Source organism: Bemisia tabaci, chromosome 8 (assembly GCF_918797505.1).
Source record: "Bemisia tabaci chromosome 8, PGI_BMITA_v3".
Classification (NCBI taxonomy): Eukaryota; Metazoa; Arthropoda; class Insecta; order Hemiptera; family Aleyrodidae; genus Bemisia; species Bemisia tabaci.
The window spans coordinates 18,137,488-18,164,088 of NC_092800.1; the positions used below are offsets into that span (position 1 = coordinate 18,137,488).

At 36.3% G+C, this 26,601-nt stretch overlaps 1 protein-coding gene across 1 annotated transcript; it reads left to right on the forward strand.

Annotated features, from left to right (window-relative positions):
- Set1 (SET domain containing 1) lies at nucleotides 1-25,835 on the forward strand. The gene is made up of 18 exons (XM_019062365.2): nucleotides 1-252; nucleotides 400-1,277; nucleotides 3,506-3,598; nucleotides 5,014-5,191; nucleotides 6,663-7,844; nucleotides 9,049-9,676; nucleotides 11,142-11,271; nucleotides 12,671-12,871; nucleotides 13,674-13,772; nucleotides 14,450-14,670; nucleotides 16,330-16,622; nucleotides 17,311-17,445; nucleotides 17,955-18,357; nucleotides 19,251-19,432; nucleotides 20,327-20,454; nucleotides 21,358-21,546; nucleotides 23,004-23,261; nucleotides 24,746-25,835. Exons 2-18 carry the CDS (start codon nucleotides 402-404, stop codon nucleotides 24,917-24,919), a joined length of 5,370 nt encoding a protein of 1,789 aa, XP_018917910.2. The 5' UTR covers nucleotides 1-252; nucleotides 400-401; the 3' UTR covers nucleotides 24,920-25,835.
- Nucleotides 25,836-26,601: the final 766 nt, after the last annotated feature.

Here is a 26,601-nt window from a genome sequence, read left to right on the forward strand (position 1 = left end):
TACTGCAGTTCTCTCTAAGACCACTAGAGCGCGATAGTGAAAACAGTTTATTTTGGTGAAGTAGTCGCGTAGTGAAGTGAGAAAGTGCTTATTTTTTTTTCTCATTAAAAGTAATGTCTCGTTATAATTTAAGTTATGAATTATCACGAACGGGGAAAACTCGTTACTAAAAATGACGGTACTTAATCATCGCTAGCAGTCATCGCATTTAGACGAGAAATGCACATTTTACACGCTGTCTGGGTTTAAAAAGTTAGTATACCTAACCTCATTTCTGTGTCACTTCAGTATTTTATTACTTTTCCCTTTTTTCTCCGTCAAGACGGGCTCAGATTCCTCCCCTTAAGTCCTTTCAAAATTTGTCTCTTACTCTATCTAATGGTAATTTTTTTTTTCCAGGTATGCATGATATCATGGAACCCGGCTCACAGTCAAGTCGGTCTCACAGGCATCATCCACACTCTCATTCTCGGACTCACCACTTAGATAAGCACTATCCTCATAGTCACCGCGACATTCACCGAGACGTATACCGAGAATTACCAAGAGAATTACTGCGGGACCCGTATGTTCGAGATCCGTACCGAGAAGCACACCGAGACCCCTTGATCTATCGGGAAGCTTATCTTCGAGATGCTTATCGTGAATCATCGAGGGATCCTTACCGTGAATCCCATAGTGAATTGTACAGAGATAGTCGGGAACTACTTCGTGAATTACCTAGAGAATCATATCGTGACCTGTATCGAAGTTCTCGTGAGTCAAGCCGAGATTTGCACCGAGAATCCTCCAGAGATATCAGACGAGAATCGCATCGTGAAAGTCATCGAGAATTGGATCGAGACCGGGGGCATGCCCGGGAAAGAGCAACATCTAGGGAACCATCAAGAGCAACCTCTCGGGAACCTTCAAGAGCCGCGTCTCGAGAACCTCCAAGAGAGTCGTTACGCGACTCTTCAAGAGAATTAACACGAGAACTGCAGAAAGAGTTGCCTCCTGAGCCACATAGAGAGCCACCCCCTGAACCTCAACGAGAATCATCCAAAGAACCCCAACGAGAAGCTCCCAAGGAGCAGCCTCGTGACAAAAAGCTTCTAAATTATAAATTGTTAGTTGATCCTGCCCTAATCAAAGGTGCCCAAAAAGTCTATCGTTACAATGGCGTTTGTGAAGATACATCATTTCCGAAAGTCGTCCAAGTGAAAGACCCTCGTTCTCATCTGACAAAATTATGGGCACGACTAGAAATTTTAGATCTACCTGTTCCTAGATTTAAGGTAAGCAATTTTAGTCATTACTCTTTCATACTCAGAAAAATTTGGAAATTATATCAAGACTTCAGTCTAGATTTGAAAGCATCCAGCATTTGCGGTCTGAAAACAACTTCCAAGCACACATTACAACCTAGCCAAGGGCCAATATGTCAATTTTACAGCTAGTCCTCCACTGCAATGACTAGTCTTGATTACTTCACATCATTCTAACATTTTGACCACCATTTCATAATGCATAGTGCTTGCAGTTAACAGAAAATTCTTTAAAAGGAAAATGAGATAATCTGTCTTTGGAACCAACCAGAAGAGCAACTTCAGGGGTTGTTTCAGGATCTGTTGCCAATTTGATTCTGCAGTATGATGACCTTTTTAAGTCTGCTTGACGTATTTGTTGGCCCTTTTTGCGTTTATGGATCGCCTATTTCTTACCTGCTTATTCTAAATATTTCCATGAGGTAACTTCGATTTACTTCCTCAAGTGACCAACCAAGTCAATTTAATAACCCCTTATCTTATCATGGCAGCTTATGAGGGAAAATAAGAAAATAAAAACAAATTCTAACCCCAAATCTTAGTATATAGCTGTAATTGTAATATTTTAGCACATTGTCAATCACTAAGTTTCTCCCTTATCAGTGATTACCAGAATCTAACCTCTACCTCGAGGTTTTTGAGGTTATGTTTATTTGTTTTGCTGCATTGCTTGTCTGCAATGAAATTTCTGAGGACTACTCGAGTTGGCTTGACCATCAAATATAGCTTGAGAAATCATCTGAAACTAATTAAGAAAATTCTAAACTACCCTCTCCACCATGCTGCCTTGCTTACATAGGATTTTTTCACTTCATATTATTGTGACCCATTTATCATATGCTGCGTACTACATTTAGTTTTGATCCTTCAACCCTAAAACACTGATTGTAAATGCATCATAGGTTTAGAAAAGGCATTCAAAAATGCATATTTTTTGTTTATTTTGTAAAAATTCCTTTTGAAGACATAACATTCTCTCATTTAAACGAATTGGACACAAGCGTTAACATTAGGTGCACTGTCAAAGTAAACTTGTTTGATTCCGTTTGGTTCTTCCATTTCCAAGCGCAACCCAATGGTCCCATCAACCTCCTGAGATCATTGAGTGTTTGGTAGAAACGTCAGGCTCTCGTATGTAAACAAATAAGTCATTGGGTAATCCTGAAGAGGTCCAACAATGCTGACCGCCAGGAATCGGGTAATTCCGTTTCCAAACAGTCCCAAACAGTTTACTCATTGTTTACATGGACAATGCAGCTCTAGAATGTCATCCGTTGATGAACACACACCATGAATGTTTGTTCTTCACGGAATCTTTATAAACTGGGGAAGAAATGTAATGCTTAGTGGAGTCTTCACTATGTCTATTATTACTTCATGATGGCAATGAAAGGAATGAAGTGTGGAATTAGATCACAATTTTAACATTTTTGCTTTCTCACATAAATAGTAATAATTTCTATAACTGTTGATAATGAATGTTTTTAGTCTATTACTCTTGTTTTTTCACTTCTGTGAGAAGTTTCCTTAATCATGGTGGATAGACGGAGAGTATTCTAATTGTATATGACAGTAAAGCTCACATGTAATGTTGTGTATTTGTGGTCATGTTTTATTTTTTCTGAGGATTTTCAATCATCGATGTTGAGCTTAATTTGGTGCCCCTCGTGGAATTTTCCTCGAAAATTGAGCACAAAAGTAATTTGCTCTTTTAAAATGATGTAAGAGCTGAAATTTTGAAACCCCTTATTAGAGAGGTGTTTCCAGGGTTTCACCATGAATTAAGCAAAGTGAACTGTCATTATGATGATCCAGTAGACCTACTCCAAGATGGAGTATTTCCATAAGGATTGTAAAGTGGATAATGGTGAAAATCTTGAGCGAAAAGTATTGCCCTCACCGCAACGTTGGAAAATTAATGCTGAAGTTCTATAGTGATTGTCATTGACTGCAAGTGTCTTTTATGTAAAATTTACCCATTCAAGGAAAAAACGAAAGAGATCAATGTCTCATGGGTTGTAAAATTCAAGTCTCATTCTAATTTTTTCAATGAATCTTTCTTTCCATTAACTTATTTTAATGAAATCATTCAAAATTTTCTGGAATTTCAAAACCGTTTTGAGTGTAAAAATCCATGCTGTCTGCATCCCCTCTGTATTTTCCTGGCTTAATGAAATGTCTTTTATCTTTGATTACAGATAGATAAAAACTATGTGGGTGAACCACCCCCTGTGGAAGTCACAATTTGTAATCTAAATGACAATATAGATAAGGGATTTCTCTCTGATATGGTAAGATTATTTCATTTCCTCATTAATTTCATTTGATTACAGTTAGAGGGCTTTGCTGTCAACATCTTATTCCTTCCAAGAAATAGACATTGATCCAGTAAGTGTTTGAAACTCGGCATGAAGTCTTAGCAGCCATCTGGCCTGCAACTTTTTTTCCTAGGGGCCATCTCAGATTTCTCAGGGGCCAAAATAAAAAATTGCCCTTTCGAAATGCCTCGAGTCAGGAATATGCCGAAAAATCCTGGAAACGGAGTTTAACAATGATTTTCTTAGCGGCCAGACTTGGCTGCTAGTTTCATTTCTTAGCAGCCAAAGGCGATTTCTTACGGGCAAATTGCAGTTTGGCCGGCGTGAGTTACAAACACTGGATCCAATATTATGTAAATCCTTAGAATTAAAAATCATACAATATTTATGAGTTAGAAATATCTAATTCCAAACCGTGTTTACTTTTTAAGTAGTTGAAATACGAGCTGGATGGGTATACCAACCCTCCATTATGATACAACACTGGACAGGGTGTAAAACAAAAGATCACATGCCATGTTTTTTCATCAGACTTTCTCATATCTAAAGCATGGTGAACCTGAAAAATTTCAAATGTCTGTTCATAAGAGAAAAATTGGTGATTTTGGACTTTGGCGATTCAAATTTTCTGATCATCAAAAGCCGAAAGTATTTTCGAGACGACCCGAGTAAAACTAATTCTAGTATGTTGTATGTTATAATAATTTTCTCAGTTTGTTATGTATCAGGGTTGCCACGGTCAGGGAATACTGGGAAATCCGGGAAATGTCAGGGAATTTTAAAAAGTCATGGAAAACCTGGAAATGTCAGGGAAAAATCGTCAAATCACCTTACTTTGCTTTCTCAAGTGGATTTGACGTTTTGAACAACAAATTCTGCCTGAAAACTATTTCTAACTATGTCTTTTTAACAATCTGGCGTTTGTTCAGTTGTCAGGGAATTTCACCAAAACATGTCAGGGAATTTAATTTTCCAAATTCTGTGGCAACCCTGATGTATTTATTTCAAAGGACAACAGAAATTGTTTGAAACTTATCAAAGGACCTTATCTCTCAGAAGAGAATTTTCTTTAACTTTTTTCAAATGTATACAAATAGGAAGTCTGCAAATTATGGTGCATGTTGGACCCCAAGAGCTCAAAGATTGAAGAAAATATGAGTTCTGAAGTTCCAAAACAAAAATTCATAGGCTTTATAAATCATTGTCTCCATTTTTGCAAAAAGCTAGGGAATGTTTTGTTAAGGCAGTCAAGGTTCCTTTTCACAGATACGGTTACATTTTGTTTAGTTATTTGCCAGATAATAAGTTTTTATCAAATGGTCAGTGTGGTCCATGTTTATTTTACAAATGATCTGACTTTCTTATTCAGTCATAAACTTCTCTTGCAGGTTCAAAAATTTGGCGTTGTAGAGGAGTTGTATATCTACTATCATCCAGTAACAAATAAACATTTGGGTTTAGCCAGAGTCATGTTCGAAAGTGTGAAGTCATCAAAGCAATGCGTGGAACGCTTGAATAATACTTCTGTGATGGGCAAGGTGTTGAGAGTATTTTTAGATGCATTTGGTGAGTGATTCCTCTTTTGAGACTTATTCTTTGCAACCAAATTTGGATATTGTTTATTGAAGAGAAATTGAGTGTATTGGCTTATTCATAAAAACATTTAAATCTATGAGGGAACTGCAAGCCATTATGTTGTCAGTGAAATAAGCCAGGTAAGTTGGCCCCTTTAATGAATGCCATCCATTCAGACAGTCTTCTATGGTGAGGAATTAAGTTTCCAATGATATACTCATCAAAGCATCCATCTTTACAGGAAAATCAAAAGTAGATGTGTTGCTTAAGTCACCAAAGGCAATGAGTTAAGTTAGGCTTAGGTATTTGTCCTGTTAAAAACTGCTCAGGAGAACCTAAACAATTTCGTACTTTTGTCCAGACAGTAAGTTAATTATTTGTTTTTGCTAAATTGCATCCATTTTGATCTAGATTAGGTACTGCAGACCAATACAATGGCTTAGTTTTTTACATTGTTGTACAAAGGCTGTCTGGAAATAACTATGATTGGTGTAGTAACTTTTGAGCTAAAGCAGCAAGAACGCAGCTGTGGTTGCATTTGGAAGAACAGATAATTTTCCATCATTCATAGCAAGTTTATTTTGTTCGCTGAAAAATTTGCCAAGATATGAAAGTTTGAGGAGATTTTACCCTCTACTGCTTTAAGAATTTGCTCATGGTAAAACATTTCCATAAACTATCTCCTGAATCTATGTGGACTAATTGCATTTAGTTGCAAAAAATACTATTTACCTACAATATTCAGGTGGTATCCGATCATGAGCTTCACCGCAGCAACAAGATTTGAATTTTTGTTTGGCGTATTTTGACTAGTGCACAGTGTTCTATCTGTTGGATGGTTTCAACGGAGCACTGGCAGTTTTTATGTCATCTATGCTTTTCACCAGAATTTGATTCTGTGTTTCAATCATGTGTCTGAAAACATTCTTTTTCATGTTCTTTATCCTTGTTTATACTGAAATGAAGAATCAAATTTATTCAGTCCATTAAATTTTGAAGAAAAATTTTTAAAAATATTTTTCTAGAGAGGAAAAATCCTTGCCAAAAACGGTGTGGAATAATTTTTTTTTTTCCGTTTCAAACTGTGACCTAGCAACTTAACAAATATAATCAACTTGATTTCAACCGATAGAAAATTGGATTTTCTCTCTCTTGCAACCAAGATTAGCTCCTTAGCTGCCTTGGTTCAAAAGTTACAGCACTAGTTGCAGTTATTTTGGGACAGTCTCTGTATGATAGGAATCGGCCAGGCTTTCTCGAATTTTGTCACTAATGTCAAGCCAACAAATCTGTCTACTACCACTTTATGAAATTATAAGAGCTGTGCAAGGCTCATACTTTTCTTATTCCAAATAGAAAGCTAATCTAAAGTCAGAGATTAATGTTATAAAAACTTATCTACACATGAACTAGATGAATATATTATTTGTCATCTTATTTTTATTCAAAATGGCATGTGCAGGTGAAGAATGCAAAAATATTTTCACATCTCTAACGGAGGAGAAGAAAAGTGAACCGCCAGAGGAGGAGAAGAAAATGCAGAAATCGATCTCAACGGAGAAGGATGACACCAAATCCTCAACATCCGTCAAAAAACCTGAAGTGCCTGTGAAGTGTGAAACGGATTCAATAGACCAGAAATTAGACAAAGTTTACCCGCATAAAGACTTAACGACTCCTAACAGCGATATCGGTTACAACTCTGCGCCGAGTGAAGTTGGTAGTTTCACTGCCACATCAGACCGAACTTACACCTCGAGTACAAAAGATTACGGTTATAATAGCTCAATACATTCCACACCTGTCAGCTATGACTATCACTCCACGCCTACATCCGCCAGTGCTCACTACGTAGCTGGCTTCCAGCACGCTCCCCCTATACCTTCTACGCCATATCCCCCACTACCCCCGCCTCAACCGAGCGCCCACTACCCTCAACCCCCTCCCCCTCCCTTACCAGCAAATAGTATGAGTCAATTTAGTGTTCCCCCTCCAGCCGTTAGTTCAATGCCATCATACTCTGGGCAGTATGGCTTAAACCGTCCCCACTATTCACATATAGGCCCTCATGCAATGCCTCCAACTCATTGGTGGGCCCCTGATGGGGAGAGGTCCTGGTCTCAGGTGCAACAAAATTCCCCTGCTTGGAATGCATCACAAACACCGGCCACTCAGTCACCCAGTGAAAGGAAGTCAAATTCAAAGAAGTCAAAGAAATCAAGTAAACACACCAAGTCTGTAGACAATGATAAATCAACGGATAAGCCTACGGTAGATTTAGACACGAGGATAGAAATGCTTCTGAAAGGGAAGTCAACCTGTGCATCTTTTCTCAATAATATTATATCTAGTGATTCTGAAGACGACCGAAGCAAGGTATCCGGCAGGAGGAAAAGCTTGTTATCCTCGGACTCGGACAATGATCTAGAAAAGAAAAATTCCTCAGAGATTGTTGATGGCTCTACAGTTGTTTCATCCCTGGAGGATGATCTGGCTCCGCGCGAACCTCTGTCGACTCCACCGTCCCCGTTCTTGTCGAAAGAGATCTACCTAGAGTGCTTCCAGAAGCATGTTGAGGCATTGAAGGAAGCTAAGGAAAAAGAGAGGCGCGAAACCAGAGCTCTGATCAGCAATTCGCTCAAAAGTAAGAATTTAACATATTTTCTAATGGAGTGGGAGATAATATGATGAAACATGTCTTTCAAAGTTACCTTGCCAATGGCCTGTCATACTATTTTTTCTCTTTTAAAAAGAATTGGAATGTAGTCAGTTCCTTATTTTAGAAATTTATTTTTCTTTCTTAATTTGAATAATCAAAAGTAAAACTCACAAGGATGCAGGCAGTAAGTTTTTCTGAATCAAGAATAATTAAAGAAGGAATTGAATTTTGAAATGCCACAGTTGAAATATCTAGCTTTTGTGTTCAGCTATTAAAATTGGAATCTCAAATCTCGTATAGAAATAATATATCTGAGTGAAAGCTCCGAAGTCAGTCTCAAAGCCAAATTCAACATCTTCACTAGCACTGACAATGAGTTTTCTTTGGTACAAATATTAGTAGTAATTGTGAAGATGCAGCTGAAGAGTAAATTTCAAAACTAGCATTGTGTGTGAGGTTTTCTAAATAAAATTTTATACAAAAATCGAACCGATCAACAACATTTTCCAAGTCATACAATTTTGTTTCCATACCATCCTTGCTCTGAGTACATTTTTATTTCAGTCATTACACTTTATGCAATTTTTAATTTTCTTTCTTACAACCTGCATTCCTGATAGAAGGAAATTTAACTCTAATTTGGGTCAATGTAATTTACTCCTGTTTACTGTTTATTTCCCATTCTCTCCTCCAACTTTAAGATCTCTCCTAAAATTTGATAAAGATTTTATTGCACCTCTATCCTAGTCCCTTACGGTAGTATAATTTTGCCTGAAAGCAATATCTTTCTAAATGTTCATATCATTTCTGTTCTAAAGGAATATCATTACGATATTTGAATCAGTGAGAACAAAAACACACCAACTCGAAAAAATGAAAATTATCAAGACACACACAAAACTGCATAGCAGGTGAAGAAGTTAGTCTAAAGAAAAAGATTTTTGGTTGGAAGGACAAGTACTGAGGGACTCTTTAACGGTCCAAGCTAGAACAGATGCGCTAACTTAGATTACCTTTGTGAAAATTGACTCCCTTTAATGGAAATTTAGCATTTTTGAGTTACAGAGTTGGTGTGTTTTCGTTCTCATTGATTCATTTGACATTCACATTTAAAAAAAAATTCCATTAATTTTTTTACTGTCGACCAATTTTAATATGTTAGCTAATGTTGTGCATCTTTCTGTCGCAGATATGGATGATCCTTTACATAGTGAAATCAGCTCAAGTGAAGATGAAACACTAACGCAGAGTCCAAAATTCTCAAAGCTCCTACAATTCCGAAGCACTGAAAACAAGAGCATTTTATCAACCATCCGCGAAAGCATGGAATCATCCAACACCAAAGATTTAAAAGAAGACGAAGACGACCACGACGAAGATGCAATGAGTCTGTCAAGTTTGAGCTCCGGGGACGAGAAAATCGTGGAGGAGAAAAACATGATGTCGGACGTTCACCAGTACCCACCACCTCACGTTCACCTCTCCGCACATATGTACCCTGCAGACTACGCGATTCGACCTGGGTTCGCACCAAATTACCCGCCTCCGTTCTTTCAAGCACAGCTCCCGAGTCACCAACGATATCCGCCCCCGCAGTTCTGGGGTCGACCGGAGAGCGAGACACAGTTCTCGTTCCCGCCTACCACGATGTTCAGTCAACCACCCCCTGGGTTCCCAGCTCTGGGGAATGCAGCTCTTCATATTCTCCCTCGGCAACTTTCTCAGATCGGTGCGCCTCTTGGCTCGCTGCCTCACAAGCCGGGCGGTGGCAGCATCAACGACCGGTTGCAGATCAAGCTACATGCGCTTACAATCGAGTAAGTTTGGATTTGTTTTCTGTCCTCTCGATCATAGTTTAGAGGGTGGCATACATTAGAGAAAACCTGGAGAAATCAGGAAATTTTTTAAAATCGGGAAAGTCAGAGAATTTTTCAGAAGGTAAAGGAATTTTCCCATTTTTAGTGGAGACGGCACTTCAGTATTAAAATTTCCAGGATTCACTGAAACAGTACCTATCTAGTCTTGTACGAATTGAGTAGGGCAAGATTTACCTTTCTGAAAGTCCACCAGCAGTTTTTGCATTTTTTTTTTCAAATGAAAGGAAAAAAATAAGTGAAAAGCCACATTTTCCCAAAATTAATCAGGGAATTTTTTTAACAAAAATCATAGAAGCTTAGGGAGTGTTGATATTTTAGATAATTTTCCACCCTTGTCAACTGTGATTTTTAAATACTTTAACCGTGAAAGAGGCCTTTACTTTCCAAATATTGAAATTGAGGTTTTGTTTCGCTGTAACGATTTTTTTTTACAAACCAGGGTGTCAACAAGGCTGAAATCTTTAAAAAAAGCTGGAGAGAAAACTTACCCCAGAAATACAGAGAAATGCCCGAAAAGACTGAGGTTCGGCTAAAAATATCACGAAAGAAACTGGGCCTTTTTCCTCCCCTCGATTTTTCTTTATCCCACAAGTTTTTACCACAATTTTATCGAATGATGATCAGAAAAATTTAAATCTGTGATCTATGTGGTCAAAATGTTGCAGATTGATATCTACCTACTTAAATGACTCCCTTCTTTTTAGGTAAATGTTTTCTTTTCTTTTTTCTTCTATCTTTTTTTTGTAAACTGAAAGTTTCAGTTGACAGACTTTTTTTGGAAGTAGGTAAATGATGCTAGCTCTATCTATGATTTGATGCAGAATTTTCCGATGTGTGCAGTGTATTCTGCTTTTTGATGATAAAAATATGTATCGAAGCCGTCAGTCTGCATTCACATATCTCGTTTGCGGTGTCTGAAAATCTCCGCTTCTGTTATTTTTTAAAGAAGAACAAATTAACATCATTCCTTGAAGTTTATGCAAAATTTTCTTTGCACAGAGAAGAAAAATCATGGCAGTTGTAAAGAATTGCTGTTGAGTAGTTTTCTGTTTAAAAAATAAAGTAAGTATGATAGGAAGTCTGTGATGTCGCAAACTGAGTTATGTGATTGTCAACTTACACCGTCGATATACAGTACTCTCTCTGTAGAACAAATCGGCACCAGACTAAACAATTTTTCGTCATGGAGAAAATTTCATCTTATTATAACAAAGGCGCTTAACAAACACAGAAAGTTCTAAGGACCAGCGATTTCTTTGTTATGGAGAAGCTTCATCATATAGAGCGAGTTCTGCGTGTACATTCTCACATACTTGTATTTTTCCATGTATATCAAGCTTTAATTTCTATCTGTGTCTAGTGGTATTTTGTCAACCGTTCTTGATAAAATCCTTTCTTGTTTCAGAGGAGTTGTGGATAGAATTACGAAGGAGCTGAAACAGATCCTGAAAAGAGACTTTAACAAAAAAATGATTGAGGGAAATGCGTTTCAAGCGTTGGATGAATGGTGGGACAAACAGGAACTTGCTTCAAAAGTAATTATTCATGTATTTATCTATAGTTTGAATATGAATTTTATATTATTTGCCTGTAAGTTTTTGACTACTTATCTATTTATTTTTTTTTTACTCCCTGGGGCTGTCCTTGAAGCGACTATCCACAGGGGGACCGTAGAGCCAAAATTCCCATAATCGTGACTTTGATCCCTCTGCTGAGAACAAGTATTTTATAACAAACGTCTAACGAACATTCTCTCTAACAAGACATTCTTTGACAAACATTTTGACTTAAAAATGTCAGTCGAAACCACATTTATGACAGTTCGAAGTCTATGATAAAGAATCTGCACTTTTGAGCAAAAACCTACTAACCTACTCCATTCTTCTTCTTGTTTCTGACTGAAGCAGCACAACAGACGATGAGAAAGGCGCTGCAAAATCTGGTTTATTTAATGTCATTTTCTCAACTCTCAGTTCCTCCCTATCCCACCCGCGTCGCTCCGAAACAGTCCAATTGAGATTTGTAAATCGTGATAGCCGCTACACCCTCGAAGCCTGGACGCTTAATACTCGTCCTCATGAAACTGCCTGATCTTCTCACTTCCCTAAAGTCCAATCCTCCCGTCCATCTCAAACAGAATTTCAGCATACATGCAGGTATTGGAACTTTCAGCCAAAAATCAAACCAGAGGCAGGTTTTTGTGAAGTTTGCTACCCTTTAAATGCTTACACCAAAAATAATAATACCACTTGAGGACTGTTTCTTACGCAGGAGTTTAGATATAGTTTTTCTGCTCGAATTTTCCTAATATCCTGAAAAAAGTCTTCGATTTTTATTTACCACCCTTTTTAATAAAGTGACTGAATTTGGAAAAATCATGCTGCAAATTCGAAATGATACTCTTTAGGAAGACTACACATGATTTTGTGAAGTGAATAAAATTATAAAATTCCATGCCAAAGGTGCATACATATTTTTTAATTCTGAAGACCTGTCAATACATCACGGAGAGGTGATTGATCTCCATAATCAGGACTTGATACAATGAAAATGAAAATAAAAAATCAATAAAATTTACTTGCAATGTCATAGTTGACACTTATTAATAATAAAATGGTAAAATTCAATCGATTTGATATAATAGAATAAAATAATAAAGGAATTGTAAAAGTGCAAATCTCTTCCGTAAAATATGTATGTAGTGCAAGTGTATGAAGTAAATAACCCGAGGAGCAAAATTCTTGTCAACCGTAAAGATTGGAGGTGATTCCCAAATTGGTGATGAAGTTGAGTTAGAGTGCAAAAATTGTTATTCTATTTTCCGACATTATCTGCGAAAACCCTAGGTGCAAAGTTTGATTTTTTCTTTTTTTTCAGAAGTGTTTCATTTTAGTTTTACTTTTTTAAATGTATGAAATACTCATTTCTTTTTAGTCTCAGTCAACTGCTGCTGCAGAACCAGAAAATTCCAGTGCCAAACCTGCCACTTCACTTCCTCTCGTTCCCCCATCCATTGCCGGTAACTTCTTAGATTCACTATTAGATTCAAGTCGCGAAGGGCTAGAAACTCTTTCGTCCATGAACGGGTTAGGTCTTGGTCTGCGAGCATCAATACCAAAAATGCCGTCCTTCAGGGTAAGTTTCACTCATGTGTAATTTTGTTCTTCGTGATTAATGAGGAATGATTCCTCACAGCCTCTTGATTTCTTCATGAAAATTGAAAAAAACTTATGTTTAAAAAAAAATATTGTTCGTTTTTTGTGGAAAATTACTTTTGACTTAAGATTTTCTTCTGGAGAATGCATCAATTGAGGGTTTACTGTTCCGTAAGTCAAAACCGGAAAATATCAGAAAATTTGATGTCATCAGTAAAAATCATGAGAATGTCAGGAAAATAGGTCATGGATTAGGAGAGTCAGAGTGCGTAAAGAATTTTTCAACTTTATGTAGTTAAGCATATGCAAAAGTGGAATATTGTATTAAATATGTATATTATTAAGTATTAAATAATAATATTAATATTAAAAATTAATATTATATTATTATTTATTATTTATTTAATATTAAATATTTTAGTTTGTAATATCAAAGAAGTGTCAATTTATCTGTGAAAAAAATCAGGAAATTTCTTTAAAATATCAAGGAAAATCAGGAAAAACCAAATGAAATTTTAATACACATCCTGACTAAACAGCCGTTACCAAAATATCGAAGATTGTTTATTGGGAACTGCTGTGCCTCATTGTATTTTGAAGTACAAATACTATTATTGGGACTAGAAAAAGAACAAAAGAACAAAATGAACCATACCAACATCAAGTAGAAACTAGAAGACAGGATAAATTAAAGTAATAAACTTTGAACACCAAGCTGAAATAAGTGCATATTTTCTGAGGAAGGGACTAACTAATTACTCCTGATTGCTTTGATTTTTCAGCGGAAGCGGAAAGCACCATCGCCAGTTCAGGATGAGTCCTCCCGTGCTGATGGAAGTGATCAGGAAGAGATGGTCATTCCATCTGATTCAGAATCTCAGGTAAAATTTAGAATTGCTCTCATTTTCTATAATGTAAACAAGAACCCATTTTTAAACCAACTTTTATCGGTTAAGGTTTGCGAACTTTTAAAAAAATAATAATAAAGCTCATTCCCAAAAGCTTTGAACGATATCGGATGAATTATGGTATCTTCAGAAGTATCAAAGTCACTAATAGTGAAATTTATGCCAAAACTTCTTCAATTTCATTTCTTTGTGTTCACCTTTTTTAATGTGAAAAATAAGAAAATTTTGATCCTTTTCATCAAGAAAAACAGCAAAGCCAAAGGTTTTTTTTTTTGTTGATCTGTAGACATCCTATTTCGTGAAATCAGCCTATAATACTTTTCTTGTTATTTTGGACTAAACTTCTGTCGGTCTCTTGAAGATTTTGATAGTTTATTATTCAGCTCTTCTATACTTACCGTTAAGACATTTTTGTAAGGCTGCAAATTATACAGTAAGACCTTGAGTCATTGGATCGTGATTTAATGGATTCTGCGATTCAACAGATTGATTTTCTGATCCCTTCAAGGACTTCAAGCTAATTCAAATTGATGGATTTAACAGACCAATTTGTCAGTCCCGTGAAATCGGATAAATCAAGGTGTTACTGTTTTTATGAATGCTACATGTTAGATTCTTGCTCATTTTTGTTGATTTTTGTGTGTCCTTAGTTGGAGCCGGAAACTGCCAATACTAGTTATGCAAGGCGGAAACTGCTTTCTAGCCTATCCTCAATCAGTAGCAGCACTGATTCATCTGACAGCTCAAGCGAGTTATCCGACAGCTCAATAGATTCTATTAGTTCGGACGAATTGAGTGATGATGATGAGAAGCTAGACGATCATCTCCGGTATCTTGATCTCATTGATTTAGAAGATATAGATAAATTCAGGTATTTATGTCTCTTACTGTGGTTTGTTCATTTTCCCCCTGTTTTTCATTATTCTCTTCTCAATTTCCTCAGCAAACTTCAAAGAACAATCTTTTATTACTCATTAGGTATGTGTCGATAAAATCAAATGCGCCGTGGAAAAGCGCCTCTGTTCATTTTTTGTTTTGTTTTTTTGGTTTGATGATTTTTCAGCGTTAGAAGCAACTACTACGAGTGTCAGTAGTAGAGTATCAGAGTTGGTTATAAACTTGAAAACTGAATTTTTTTGGCCACCCTTGATTCTGGTTTTTCTGAAGCTCAATTTAATCGCACTGCTCTTGAGAAAAGGAACCTTAGTTTCCAATTCATTCTCTGTGAGAGCAAATTTTTATCAAACTGAGTCGTCGAATTTGATCCTCAATACTTTAAAGTCCTTCATTCTTCCTCCAAAATCAAGTCATGAGCAGTTCAGTCCATATGTATGCGAATGAAGAATGGAGCATTGCATTTCAATTTAATGGACCACTAGACCAAGCACGAATTGAAGCATCTTAGTATATGGTACCTCTACAAAACAAGTGAAGCACGATTGTTGCAAAGAAATTTGCTGAAATTAACTCCTTATCAAAATATTTTAGTTTTTATTTTAGCATTGATAGCAAAAATTTGAATTCTCCACTCACAAGAAGAACCAGAGACTATGCGAATCAAATTGCGCACTAAAAGCTTTTGCTTGCCATTCAACCAAACAGAGTGCTCCCTTTACCCTGTATTATTCAAAGTGTAAACAATGTGTAACAGCTGAGTCGAAGCTCCAATATTGAAGTTGCTATATTTAATACTCCTGAGGCTGTGAGGGAAATTTTTAGCTCGCAATTGAACTCAAGCAGATATTGGTTTTTTTTAAAAAAGCGGAAGTTTGAATGAGTTAGTTGCGCTGATCACAGAATCGCGTTTTGGCTGATCGTTGTTTGATTCTAGTAGACTAGCAAAAAATAATAAGATTTGTCCAAACAGCAGCTTTCCACATTCAATATTAGCGGAGATTTTGTCCTTTGAAAAGTCAGGTTTTTGACGTCAACCGCTGCGGTAATGACGCCCTTCGTTTCTTTTACCTTATTTTTATCCGAGTTTCACGTTGAACAACCAGTGCAAATGTACGTCATACCGACTGATGACAGTAAGGTGGAAGAAACCAAGGATGTCACTACTATGGTGGATGATATAAAAAACTGGACTTTTCAAAGGGCGACATCTTGGTTAATAATGAATGTTGAATAAAATGCTGTTCGGACAGATTTTTTTTATTTTTAGCTGATCTACAAGAATCAAGCATCAAAACACGATTCTGTGACCAGCGCGACTGACCCATTAATGCTTCATAAAACGTTACCAGTTACTTCCAATAATTTTTGCACTGTGTTCTGTATGAAATTTTGATGAGAAAACATGTATCCTAATGCCTAGATTTGCACCTTTTCTGGTGATCCATTCGTTGGTAATGGTAGGAAAGTCTAAAATTCTGAACTGCAGCATGGCACAATTTATGAACAGCTTTTTTGCGTTTTCCAGTTTTACATTCCAAGTTCTTTTGTTACTTCATTTTTTTGGTCTTCCAGTTTCTGGTCGTTAACGTTGATCTTGTCGTGAATCGTATTAATACCATCATCATGTTTCCAGGTCGAGAACACCAGAAGGCAGGCTTACTCCAACGCCCTCCGAACCGGCAAGTGATATCACTGAAGACGAGCTGAAAGGAGCGGAGAGTGAGCCAATGGATTATGAATACTCTGATCGCACTAAGCACACTCTGGAGGAGATAGAAATGTTACTTTCGTCGAATAGTTACTTCCCAAGGAAGAAGAAACCTACCATCCCTCGCACCTCTGTTTCATCTAGTCCTCAAGATAATTCTATCAAATTGTCTTGTTTAAAACGTACTGCTGTTGATAGTAAATCGTTATCCAAAGAGGGTGAGTGCATAGTTTGATCTACTTGCAATTTAGTGCATTGAGTTTTGTGCACTCGGGAAATAGTGGTGTGATCTGGGAGCACAAGAGTAGGAATTGGTAATTTAACATTTTTTTATGACCTTGATCAGATTTGAACGAGTTTTATTAGGATTTCTTAAGTCTCCTCCCCTCTCCCCCCAATTTTGCTTGCTCAAAGGGAATTTGGCTAAACGCTACACCAGGGTGCGCAAAAATGTGGAAGGAGGGTAAATTTTGTAAGGGTCAAAAATTGAAAAGCAAAAAAAAATAAGGTCCTCACTTTTGAGATTGGTGGAAAATTTAGTGGAAAGCCAATGAGGAAAAAGTGGGAAGGCAGTGAGGCGACACATGGAAAGGAAGCTTGGAAGATTCTGCTCCACTGAAATTATCAACCATTATCTACCTTTGACGTTTGTTATTCACAAAAACTATGATACTATCTATGTAATGCTGCAATTCAGTTCTTCAGCTCAACTGTTTTTACTCTCATTGTGAACTTCTATTACTATTATAACATACTTTTTGTTCGATTGGCTTAAGTAAGAAGAAGTTAGAAGTTAAGCTAGAAGTTAGAAGATTTGTAAGTTTAACTTACTTTTCGATTTGCCAAATCTCTTTTAAAATTTTTTGTTTGTATTTGTTACAACCAATAATTTTTTATTTTTTGCAGTGGAAGCAAAGAAACCAAAAACAGCATCACTGAATGGAGATATAACCTCAAAAGAAATTCTACCCAAGACTGAACCTAGCTCACCCTCCAGAAATCCCTCTCCAATTTCGTTGATGGAACCTCAATTGAAATTAGGTATTCCTTTTGCGTGTTAATTTTGATAGTGATTCTTCCTTCCTTTCTTGGATTAAGTTTTCCCATTAAGTGAGTTGAGCCGTATTGTATGGAAGGGAAACAAAATTTCCAACTCATTCACGAAAGTACCTATCTACAGGGAGAAATCAATGGAAGATGTGTTGTTCCTGAAATCCGCTACAAAATTTACTTCCTCTCACTGATGCTGTTCAGATGCCACGAAATCTTAATTTGATTTTTGGATCTGAAATGTTTGTTTATTTAGAACAAACAGCCATATTCTGAATATGATCCCCTAATATTCCCTAGTGCCCTAATAATTTTAGACTTTTCAGGCAAAGTCAGCTTATAATAAAAATGATCAATCTTCATCTTTGTAATCCATGAATAAATCTTTAAATTATTTAGGGTAAGACAATTGAAAAAGTAATTATCAACTTATTTTCAGCTTAAATTTTTGCGGTATAAGTTGACTTTGGTATAATTTATGATCTTATCTCTGTCTATAGAAAAATGTGATGTCAAGGCGGATGTTGTAGCGCCCGAGCCAATGGAGTTCATCGAAAAAGAAGAGTCAAAACAAGCAACTAGCACTCCGACGAAAGAACTTGAGGAGGTAGAAGAAGAGGAGGAAGAAGAAAACGAAAATTGGATCGCAAACGACCACACCTACTGTCGAATGAAAGTCAGCAACGATGAATCGATCAAGTCGCACAATTCATCAGCAATTGCAACTCCGCAGAAAGGTGATGAGTCGACCATCACTGTAGGAACACCGACAACTCCAAAAACTCCGAAAACTCCAGTATCGGCGGGCAGAAGTAAAAAGCCGCTCACGCCTATTCAAGACAATTTGATTGAGCAACCCCCAGAGCCCATAATGAAAGAACCCAAGCCGTCTGTTAAACAGAGGTAATCTAGCTTCCTTTTTTAGTCATGTGCCAAAGCCGCTAGACTCTAGGTCTCGCCGAAGGCTCAAAATACATCCAAATAATTATCATTGTACATAGGGCTCAAAGAATGTCAAAACAAAACAACAAACAACTTATCATGGTGAAAACCCAAAAGGTTTTTCAGTATTTCTGCAAACATGAGAAAAAATTCAGTCTAGAATTCCACGTGGTCAAATTTTCCCTACTTTTTATCAAGTTAAGTATGCACTGTGTACTTTCATTTGAAAGCTCATTTAATTTGGAAGTTGCCTGTGAAAATTGCGTGTCAATATCTTGACTTTTTAGAAAGTTATGAGACAAAGTCTATAATCCGGTTTTTCAACTTTGTACCCCTGTCCCCCTCAAAAGACTTCTTTTGAGAGAGGCTGAAATTTTAGGATATGATGCCTCTCAGTATACTCTTTCAAAATTCATGAAAGTTCATGAAAATTCGAAGCAGGAAAAAAGTCATATTTACATGAACCTCTTGGTCTCTTAAGTTTTTAATGTAATGCGCTCTGAAGTTCTTCAAAGGTTAAGGTGCATTAGGTTTATTTCACTCTTGTGCTCATGGAAGGTAAAAAATCCCAAGAAAATCTGACAATTTAGAATCCTGAACATAATAAATTGAGACTTTTCATATCTTTTTCTCAAAATTATGTTTTTAGAACTGCAAACGTCATCTTGTCAAAGCTCAGATTTATTTTGTTATGCAAAAATATTCGTTAATCTCCCTTCCAGACAATAGTACATTATTTCTTGAATTGTTTTCCTGTGAAGTCACATCTTCCACCAAATGTTACTTTCAATTTTTCTCATTGAACTTAAACTTACGAATCAGCAACTAACATTTTGCTTATGTAATTGTTTCAGAGCTTCATTGATGTTCCCGAAACGTGATTTGCGATCAGAAATGACAACGATGTTTGAATTCTTAACAAAAGGAATCGATGCAGAGGACATTGCTTACATGAAACAAGCCTATGAAAATCTTTTAGCCTCTGAGGATCCAATAGTTTATTGGTTGAACGACACTCATTGGGTTGACCATCCAGATATCCTTTTACTACTTTTTTTCCACCTTTTTTTGTTCTGTTTGTTGAGCGTAATTTTAATGTTTTTGCTATTTGTCTTGCGTGTGAGTCTACTGAGGCCACACAGAATGCGATCCATGGGCTATGCTCTAATATTTTTAGATCTGCAGCGCGCCATACTCTTCTTGCATTAGCTTTATCATGATGATTCAAGTTGGAGAAGGTGCTGAGTGCTAACCGTCAAGGATAGTACAAGCTACATTTCAAACTTATTTTCAAGAAAGTGTTCATCGTTTTGCTTAGAAGAGGAGTTGTTCAGTGGCTGCCCCCAAAACTGAGAGTTAGTCTGCTTTGAAATAAATCTTAAATCATTAAAACGTTAAAAAAATATCAAATCAGGGAAACACCCTGATCGAGAAAGCAAGTAATGAGAACGGAAAAAACAATGAAGTCACCCCCTCTAATCCACCATTGCCAACCTTAACAGCTCCTTGACAGCTATCAGCTATTTTAAAACATTTCTTCAAAGGGGAAGGCCCTGAGTCGTTTGCCCGCTTTTGCACAATTGAGGATGAGGTCATTCGCAATGTTCATTGAGCCAAAATGCGACCAGAGATTCCCAAATTTTTAATGAAATTACAAGTCAGACAAAAATATTCAGCAGAATCGCATTGATTTTTAAAATTAGAATCAAATTTTGGAACTGATAAATGTACAAAATCAAAGGATGATCATCAAAATGTATTCCAAGTTTTAGAAACGTTGACAGCGATGACTGTCTCGGACAATTTTCATGCTCTGCGTCTTAATAATTGAGGATATCACATTTTTGAGAGAGTCTATTCTTTGCTGCTGATCATTAGATTGCATTGATCTTTCAGAGTACATAAAATTTATTCCTTAACTCCGGTGCACTGACAGATTTAACTAGCGTTTCTCCGGTCAAGAAGCGAAAGCGGGACGACTGGCACGTCCACGCCACAGGCTGTGCACGAACAGAAGGGTTCTACAAAGTTGACGTTGTTCAGAAAGCAAAGCATAAGGTAATTCATCTTTTCTGATAGCTTCAATATTCTTTTTTATCATTGATCAGCCAAGTGAATTCGATTGTATGTGCACATTCCCTCTCCCAAGAAATTGGGCATGCTGTGTTTCCCAAAAGAGTATGCTGAATTATAAAAAATACATTCTATCTGAAGAATTAGTCTGTCGGTTTATGTTCTTTTAAAGTTAAAATTTGCCCGTTGTTTAGAACATAAAACTAAAATAGTTGCCAGTAAGTTTACTCGCAGAGATTCTTCGAAAAATGAAGAAGAAAATTGTATTCAATGTTATATTGGAGCTTACATAAATATCAAGAAAATTTTCAGAAACATCTTGCTGAGGAGCGGAGATCGCAGACCAGTTGTTTTTTGTGTGTGAAAATTTTAAAACCTATCGTTGACAACTTTTTTCTTTTAGACTACAGTAGACTCTGGATTAACCGGATTAATTGGTGCCGGGCCCGATCCGGATAATAATAGGAAACATAAACACCACCAACCAACACCACAGTATTCTTATTATGTATACATCATGTACATACCAACTTAAACGGGCTTGAAGTAGGCAGTCAACGGTCCCTGCATTTTAGAATCCGCATGTATCTTGGATGCCAAATGGCTTCGTCTACTTTTGGGTACTTTCCAGTTTTCATTGTTTTACGATTTTTTAAGGAATTGTTGGGAGAGCGTACGTAGTTACATGGTTGCAAAATCGATCCGGATAATCCAGAGTCCGGATAGTACAAAGCCGGATAATCCAGAGTCTACTGTATTTATTCAGCACAGCTCTGTTTACAAATTTAGCGCACTATTCCTGTACAAATAATTACATACCTTGAGACTATTACGAACTATGTGGTTGACAACTTAAAAACATTCTTCATATCCTTTTCTTTTTTCCAGTACCACTTCGGTCAAACCATTACGCAGATAGCTTCAATGAAGGAAAGATTGTCCGAGCAAAGTAGGGTGAAGGCATCAACGGGGAAAATGTTGGCGCTTTCAAGAGAAGCCCGTAGTAATCAAAGGAGGCTGTTGACTGCATTTGGTGCAGCTACAGACAGTGATTTGCTCAAATTCAATGTTCTGAAGGTATTTTCTCAGCATATTGTGTCAAAAAATCTTTCATTAAAACTTATAACACTTAATATTTGCACATTTGTGTACTCTATTTTTTCAGCCTTTAATTTCTCTCTTTAGACTTTCTCCATTGAAGAACACTGTCTGAACTTTTGTTGGTTCTCAAATATTTTTAATTATTTTCTGCTGATGACTTAATCCACTAAGAAAAATTATACACACGAACTGAAGTCAGAGTCATCAATCTAAATTTTTCATTTTATTAAATTCACCCCTAAAGAAATTCTTCTCATTGACAACACAAAATTCAAAAGTACGAGGTCTGTTAGATTAGAAACCGGATTTTGGTCATAACTAGCCTACAATGCGTCCAAATTACGTTTTCTTGAGCTTTTCTGATAGCTGAAAATATATTTAAGAACGCTACGTTCACAAATTTGAAAAATCCTAATTAGCTTCGTTGGTATGTGGCTTGAAGTAAGGCAACCTCAAGGGTGTTTTGCGATTTTTATGTTTGACCGAACTTGTCTCTCTTTTTTCGGTCTTGCACAACATTTTTCAACCCACAAGGACGATTGGAGTTTCGTCTCCATATCGTAGCCGTACACTAAAGTATTGTCACCTAAAATTATCCTATCCAAAAATGTAGGATCATTGTTAGAACGTTCAAGCAGCTAAAGGTAATTTGACATTTGGTTGGATTTTCGTTCAAAGGACAACAATCAAGGGGCAAGTGTACCTGAAACTCGATGCGTGTCTACATATTCTATCAAAATTGTATGTACAGAGCCTTCAGAAATATGACTTTGTTCAACAAGCTCGAAACGACCATTTTCGAGCACTTTTGCCCGCATTTCTTCCACGTGACAAATGTCAGTCGCCGTTGAGGGTCGATTCCCACGCTCCTCATTTTTAACGAACTCCTGACCAGTTTTGAATCGTTTAACCCATTCACAACAGTGGGAACATCTCATACAATGATCATGGTAAACTTTTCTTAGCATATACCAAAAGTTTCGGTACAAGGTATACCGAGTTTAAAACAAAATTTAGTGTTGAATCTTTGCTCTGTCAGTGATCGCATGCTAAAATCGCAAAACGCACCTGACTTACTCGTATTCAAGATGACACAGAATAAACACTGATCAAAATAAACAAAATCTGTGAACGTAGCGTTCTTAAGTATATTTCCAGCTATCAGGAAAGCTCAAGAAAATCTAAATCGGACGCATTGTGGGCTAGTTATGACCAAAATCCGGTTTCTAATCTAACAGACCTCGTATTTTGCTTAAAATTTGATCACAGTGCTAAAATTTAAACCAGAACCGCGAATTGTGTCACAAAACTTTTTTCCATCCTTAAATTTTGTTTACCTGTCTTCAAGCCATTTAAAGTGGAATAATTTCTCGTATCTTTCTCATGAAAGTATTCTTGGAACTACTCATTTCTTTGTTTGATTTCTATTCCAGTTCCGAAAGAAACAACTTCGATTCGCCAAATCTGCCATTCATGACTGGGGACTTTTTGCTATGGAGCCGATCGCTGCTGACGAAATGGTGATAGAGTACGTCGGCCAAATGGTACGTCCCATGGTTGCTGATCTGAGAGAAAGGGCTTACGAAGCAATTGGTATCGGATCATCTTACCTGTTCCGTATTGATACGGACACCATAATCGACGCAACGAAATGCGGGAATCTGGCCCGTTTCATCAACCATAGCTGCAATGTAAGTATCAGTCAATTATTCAGACCGGCAGGTTGTTTTTAATTTTGCATGAGTATTTCAGCAAGATCACCCATGGTGTCTGCAGGGATGGGTACTTGGGGAAATTGAGGGGAACATGTTTCACCCAAATTTTTCGACAAAAATAATGCAATGTCAAGATATTTCATGTAGAAGACTGAAGATCTTCTCTTGCCGGATAATTCTCTGTATTTTGGGGTTATGTGACTGTTTAAACGAAGGTTTGAGGAAGTATCTGACTATCTCCTTACGGCAAAATTTTCAAGAGAATTGTTTTTGCCAAGTTTGGTTCAAAATCGGAATTTGAGTTTCTTATAGGGAATATTATCTAGTACCATAAATAATCAGTTACAAGGGGGTTAGTTCATTATTGTACTGAAAGAAGGTGAAAAAGTATGTTTTAATCCAACAATATTTAGCCTTAAACATGCCTTTTCTCAACAATATGGTTTCAACTGCTAACCTCATCATCATTCATGTTTATTCTAATCATTTTAAGTGTTTTTTGTCTGCCAAAATCTTTGCACAATATTGCTCTAAGCAGTGGTGCTAATATCTTAGTTCGGTGTTTTTATCACTAAGACTCCTTTTTCGATGGATAGTATTATCTAACTTACACAGGATAAATTGAGGTTTGTTTTAAACAGTTTTGAAAACAATAACAGAAATAGTCTGGAGTTTTTTTTAAGCATTGATGGTGAAACTGTAAAAATGTGTTTCACGGTTTACGGCATAGCAGATTTTCTATCATTCTTCATTTTCTACTGAACGTCATTTCTCTGGAAACTTCAGTAATTTCTCTTTTCTATGTGAAAAATATTTTATGAAAATTTTAAGCCATGATTTTGGTGTGATCTCCTTTTCAAAAATAAAATAGATGCGGGGATTTTGAAACATCACAACTGAGATACGCATTTTTACAGCTTCACTGTCAGTATGTTAGGTCATCAATTGATGAAATCAAGGCAATTTTTCTTGTACCCACTCTCTTTGATTTGAAATACCAAACATAATGACTTCTTTTCCTTCCAATAAATTACTCCTTCAGTGTTCTGACTTTGCCCCACAATTTTAGGAGCTACCTCGGCCGGATATCCCAATATTTAGGAGTTCAATTATCATTTTGCAAGCATAGCATGACGCGTGAAATTTGTCACTGTGCCGCGAATGATGCTACCGCTTTTTCGCGATCGCGCGTTTAAAAATATCAACAGAGCGCATCAATTTTCTTAGGCTCCACGTTGGCCCAGTCTCCAAATTAGACGACAAAACTCGATTGATGCATTGCACTTGTAGAAACCAGAACACTGCACTTCATGTGAGGAAATGATACCTCTTAAATACCGGAAGTCCCAATGACACCTATTGATCATTGTTACAGTTTAATCTCTTATGGAAATAATTCATCAGACATCGTTCAAATTAAGTATATTCATTCTAATTGTTGTATTTGTTTTACTTTCCAGCCTAACTGCTACGCTAAAATCATTACGATAGAAAGTCAAAAGAAAATTGTGATCTATTCCAAACAACCGATTAGCGTCAACGAGGAAATCACTTACGATTACAAATTCCCTCTAGAAGACGAAAAAATACCTTGTCTTTGTGGTGCCCAAGGGTGTCGTGGAACTCTTAATTGAAATTGTGATAACATTTTTTTCTTCATTTTTTTTGTACATAGTCATTTTTTTATTGCTTTGTACATAACTTAGTCGTATTCTTTTTATATTATTATTTTAATTTGTATTTTTCTCTATCAGCTTAGTCGCCCTTTTTTTCTTTTTGCTTTTTTTTTTATTTGACTTGTTCATTGTTATCTTTCTTGACTGTACGTAATAACAAACGTTCATGTGTGTTAACAATTTCTCTTCTCTGTTGTGTAAAAAAAATTTAGTGAATGAATTTGTACATTTTTTTGAGTATGATTTTAACAGTGAATTTTTTTTCTTCAGTTTTAAGAAAAATGAATAATGTGTATTTTGTAGTCAACGGTTTGTTCAGTATCTAGCAATTTGATGTACTCTGACAAGTACAGAATTAAATAGGTCAGTCCATAGTCAGAAACAGACAAGATTCTCAATTATCCAAATTACCTATTTTCCGCTCACAAACCCATGTCCATCGGGTTTATTTTGGTGCTTGCGACTTTACCTAAACATAATTTAAAAATTCTGCCAACACTGTCGTGATAAGGTCAAACGCTTCGGAAACATTCAAACATTGCCAAATTTTCACCGTTACTGCAATTCAAGAGAAAATTCGTTAATATTTCTCCTTGACAGTTTTCATACTTTAAATCAAGTTGCCAAGGAAATTCCTTTAAAAGTTGAAGGGAGAATTCACAAATTTTCCAGGAAATTCGAATTGAATCAAAGACAATTTGGCAATGTCTGAAGACTTATGCAGCGTTCTTTCTTAGCACATCAGAATACAAATAAGCCAACTTTGAAAATATTGAACCTGCTGTTCCAATTATTTTATAACTTTAATCAGTTGTATTTTTAGAAAACCAAAAAAATCTTTGGAAATACAATATATGCAAAATTCTAAAACACAATACCCATAAATTGTCCTTTAATGCAAAAAATAAAAAAAACAGTCGATAAGGATGTGAACAATCCATCGACAAAAGAATTCATGAATTTTTAATATTCAAGTTTGATTTTGCATTTAAGGGTTTCTTTAACCGAACACTAATTATCATCAGCGACTATGTCAGTGACAAATATGTTATTACCGAAGATAATGATTGTGATAATAATCATAGTAATTGAAGACGAACATCACTATTTTTATAGATGTACTGTCTTCAGAATTTTTTTTTTTTTCTTTTTTTTGCTGACTGTTCACTCGAATTCGACTTTTTTTGTTTAAGAACTTTTTTTGAGCGTTTATTCATAGACATGGTTTCGTTAACTTGATTCTCGTAACTATTGACCATCAGTTTTTTGTCTCGTTCCAACTTGCCTTGAAACTGAAAAAGAACAAGAGTGAAGCTTTACCGCAAAATTTCACAACTGCCTAGGATTTTTTATAAAGGATAGGATAAATTGTTGACAGGGTATAGAAGAAATATCCTCTGATACTCTGTTCGCAGTTCAAAAGTAAATGCGCCTCCTAATTTTGATGGGTAACCCTCAACACTTGCATCCATGTCCTTTCTTTATGGTCAAAACTGAGCTGTATTAGCATCGACTGTGCAAGGATTTCAAATAAAAACTTGACAAATGTCAAAATAAACAAAGCAAGAAACCACTTTGGGATTTCCAATGTAAATGTTTTCAATTACTAGAAAGATTTTTTTTAAAACAAAAGTCAGAGT